Source organism: Camelina sativa, chromosome 15, assembly GCF_030686135.1.
Source record: "Camelina sativa cultivar CO46 ecotype springtype chromosome 15, ASM3068613v1".
Classification (NCBI taxonomy): domain Eukaryota; kingdom Viridiplantae; phylum Streptophyta; class Magnoliopsida; order Brassicales; family Brassicaceae; genus Camelina; species Camelina sativa.
The window spans coordinates 26,363,534-26,367,647 of NC_141894.1; the positions used below are offsets into that span (position 1 = coordinate 26,363,534).

Sequence of the window (4,114 nt, forward strand, 5' to 3'; positions counted from 1 at the left end):
GCTAGCACCGAGACGTCGGTATTTGATGGGCGGGATATTTGATAAAATCCCACATCGGTAGGATAGGGGAGATAATGTTAGTATATAAGTGTTCATGGGTTCCTCTCCTCATAACCTAGGTTTAAGGAAAGCCACGGACGGTTACGCCATCAAGATAGTCCTTGCACCATTTTAATCGGCCCAGAATTTGGATCACTTCTCTACTCATCGTCTTCTTCGTCGCTGGAGGCAAGCTACCACCATCTTCACGTCAAAGCAACATCAACCGCAACGACCAACTATTAGTCTAGTTTTCTGTTTCTAGAGCCGGCCCTTAACCCGAGCTGATGAAGCATTGGCTTGTGGTCGATTATTTTATCAATAATCCGGCAAAAATGTCAGTTAGTCTAGTGGTTCAAATATAGTTGCCAGTTCAAGATTTCGATCTTAGCTTAAGTGATTTTTATTCCAAACAAATATCGATATGTTTACTAACTTCCTACATCCAAAGATGATATCAAACTCCATTAAGTTTTGAGTTATATCCGATATGTGCTTCTCCTGAACTGAAACAGTCGTCACGTTGATCAACAGCATGATTCAAAGTCCATTGATTCAGAAGCAGGTTTCAAATGATCTTTCAAGTCCTCCAATACGTGTGGCCCTATTAGATTCCAGAACAAAGCCGAGTTTGTTCCCTGAAGTCCGATCCAGAAGACTTTTCCTTTCTTCTTAACCCGACACATCATAGATTTGCCTCTCAGAGCCTTTACTACCTTCTCAACACCTTCTAGACTTCCCTTCAATCTCAAGATAATGTCACCTTGCGATGTTCTAAAGCCGCTGTACATGTACCAGTAAGCAAGTGAGTGTGGTGAGAGCCACCGGTGAATCAGTTTTGGAATCTCTGGCTGGCCCTTTGGCCAGAAATGATCAGCGTAAAACCCAAAGAATGAATGAGAAATGGAGTAGAACTCGAACGGTATAATATCCTCCTGAAAGTCGCTCAAAGGATGCAACCACTCGCGGAACTGGTCATGTATGTGTTGTCTCAGAATCAGATGAGCCTGAGAATTCTCTCTGAATTCAAATTTGATCATGTGGCTCTTCTTCTCTTTGTCTGATTCGATTTGCAAGCCACCTAACAGCAAACCTACCAATACCTCACGTTGCTCTTTGCTTAGCTTCATGCTCAACGGTCTCTTCACCTCTTTTCTCTTCAAGCTCAGGATGTAATCAACCTTTTCCATGAGCGGTGGTTCGATTTCGTATTTCTTCAATCTCATCAGATCATAAACTCTCTCTGCCCGCACTTGTTTACCAGAATCTAGGTATCCCTTTAAAAGGGTGTTGCATGATCTAGCATTCACATTGATTGTCCCGTTGTTCTTCATCGCATCAAAGACATCCCCTGCTTTCTCAAGGTTGCCGATCTTAACCAGTGAATCCAAGTATATGTTATATATGGTCTGGCTAGGTTGACATTTCTCCAAGCACTCAACAAAAGCCATCTCCAACTTCTCATGTAAACCTAAATCGAAGTACATTTTGGCTATCTCGATGTATGAGGGTAAGAGCGGCTTCTTCCCGCTTTCTACAAACTCTTTTAAGAGAGATTCTGCATATTCCACCTGCTGGAACTTACATAGAACCTCAACGATTTTGTGGTATCCAGTAACAGTTGCACCACCTAGATGCTTCTCCATCTCCCTAAATATCTCCAGAGCTTTTGCAAAATCGCCAACTTTTGAATAAGCTTCCATTTTGTACACAAACGCTTGAGAAGGTATACCGCAGTCTAGATTAAGCAATTCAAGCCATGTCCTCTCAACTTCTTCCACACCTCCCTCTTTCGCATATGCTCTCAGTAACGACACCACAACTTCTTTACTTTCCTGAAAACCAGCCTTCTTCATCTCTTCTCTCAAAGAATTTATCCTAGCTTTGTCAACTTCGTCTTGACAACTATGCAGCCAGATTAATCCACTATAGATATCCTTCTGAACCTCAAGCCCTGTTGTCACAACATTGTGAAAGATAAACTCAGCTTGCTTAAGGTGACCATCCAAAGACCCTCCTCCTTGTTTGCTCAAGAGAGCTCTAAATAAAGAATTATGTAGACTAAGACGCGGTTGGTACCCTCCAAGCTGAATCATTCTGTTGTAAACGCTACACGCTTCTTCGAGACAGCCTTCTACTGAGCTACTTAGATACGCAACTACAAGAATATGAAATGTTGACTCTCTAGGAACACGCCCTTGATTCAAAATATCGTCGAACACCTCTCGGCATTTCGTAAATTTTCGTTCTTTCCCCAAGAAATCAGCTAATTTGGTGGCTAACCCAAAATCAAACCTGTACCAATTCTGCTGTGTCATCCATCTATACACCTAAAAGATGAAAACTTTTAGCACAAATTAGCCACAAACTAAGCATCAACAAGCCATATCTAAAAGGTTGTTACCCTGAATCCAGTCTCGTTCTCACGAATCCGCATACAGTGAACAGCGATGTAAGTAGCATCTTCTTGACGAACCCATTTCTTCTGAGCATTCAAGAGCCTCACAAGCGTCACGGATTTATGCGATGGAACCTCTTTACACAGCCACGCAAGCTTAGACCGTCGCCACTCCTCCGGCAACTCTTCCAATTCTCTCACTTCAAACTCCGTTTCCACTCTACGGGTCGCAACGTTTCTAATGTCGTTCCTTGCAGACTCCACATCACCGAAATCGTTGGATTCACTGTTTCCTTCTTCCGATTCTGTAATGCCTGTAAGGTGTTCGACGAAAGTCCCGGTTCGTTGAGCTGTGGAATTAGCTGTGAAAAGTGGTGGAGTCCGCGGAGAGGACTTGGGGAAGAAATGGGTTTTGTTCCCATTAATTTTATGAGAGGAGGAGAGACGGCGGAGAGAGCGGCGTGAGTAGCTGCTGCGATGGTGGATAAGGGAGAGGGAAAGGGAACGGAAGAGAGTTGAGCTGGAATTGATGAATTTGGGGTTAGAGGAGAGAGATGAAACGTTGAAGGGTGAGACGGCGATGGCGGAGGAGGAGGAGGAAGAGGCGACGGAGAGTGATGAAGAGAAGTCGCAAGCTCCGGTGACAATCATTGTTGCATCGCTCACGGCCGTTGGATTTAGTTTGGTTTTTTGTTTTAATTTACTTTTATTTTTTATTTTCATAAGGTCGTCTCAAATATTATAGACAAAGATAATGTTTTGGAACTAAAAAATTATAGGCAATTGACAAAAATAGCACAGATTTAAGTTTTTCTTCCAAACCTAGCACATTTTCTTTTATTTTCCAAAATTAGCACACAAACTCTAATTTAATTCTTAAAATCATTAAAAATAATAATTGTTTAATAAAAATTCCATCTGAGATCTCTAGAGAAAGACTTCTGAGATCTTATTTTCACCGACGAACAGAGAACGATGAAGCGTGATGATGAAATGATCTCATAAGCCAATCGAGTCCTTACTCCCCCAATACCTTGAACCATCCCATACGTCTCGTCAATCGATTCTCATCGCCGATCTGTTGTTGTCGCCGTGTTCTCGCCGTCGGGTTCGAAGTTCACCTAGTCGTGTTCTCGCCGTCGTGTTTGTCTGGACGTATTCCCGCTGTCGTGTTTGTCTGGACGTATTCTCGTCGCCGATCTCGTGCTTTGCCTTATTGTGAATTGGAAGATACGATGAAGTCTTTGAAAGGAGAATGAACAAACACGGTGATAGGAGACCTGAAGATTGGGTAATTTCGTTTTTGCTAAAGTCAAAAGGCTTCCATGCTTGGCCTGCTAAGGTATGTGTCTTCATCACCATCTCTTTTGGAGATACAATTACATGTTCTAGTATAGTTCTGATGAAGCACATGACCGAGATGTTATCAATTTCGGGTTTTGGAGGTTTTTGTGATAGAACAACCTTGAACAACAACACAGTCAATGCCACAATTGATTGGATAGGAAACTGTAATATCAACAATGAAACGCTTCTATATGTGCCTTGTGGTGTGTATTTGACTCAGAGCTTCAATCATTGATATTGGTAACTCCTGCTCAAGATTCAAAACATTATACATTGATTACATTTGGGATTTACGTTTGGATGTGATATTTTACAACTGTTTTATGAAAA

General features: G+C 42.1%; 1 protein-coding gene across 1 annotated transcript; it reads right to left on the bottom strand.

Moving 5' to 3' along the window:
• Positions 1-426: 426 nt before the first annotated feature.
• On the bottom strand, positions 427-3,190 carry LOC104747400 (pentatricopeptide repeat-containing protein At2g15820, chloroplastic-like). The gene is made up of 2 exons (XM_010469027.3): positions 2,444-3,190; positions 427-2,369 (listed from the first exon to the last, which is right to left on the bottom strand). Exons 1-2 carry the CDS (start codon positions 3,158-3,160, stop codon positions 567-569), a joined length of 2,520 nt encoding a protein of 839 aa, XP_010467329.2. The 5' UTR covers positions 3,161-3,190; the 3' UTR covers positions 427-566.
• Between the last annotated feature and the right edge of the window lie 924 nt (positions 3,191-4,114).

What these genes read in the sequence shown, in the direction of transcription:
- LOC104747400 (XM_010469027.3), bottom strand. Translation starts at nt 3,160, where the DNA reads ATGAAAATAAAAAATAAAAGTAAATTAAAACAAAAAACCAAACTAAAT. An exon ending in AGAACGAGACTGGATTCAGG is followed by an intron (nt 2,370 to 2,443) that starts GTAACAACCTTT and finishes TTCATCTTTTAG; the next exon opens with GTGTATAGATGGATGACACA.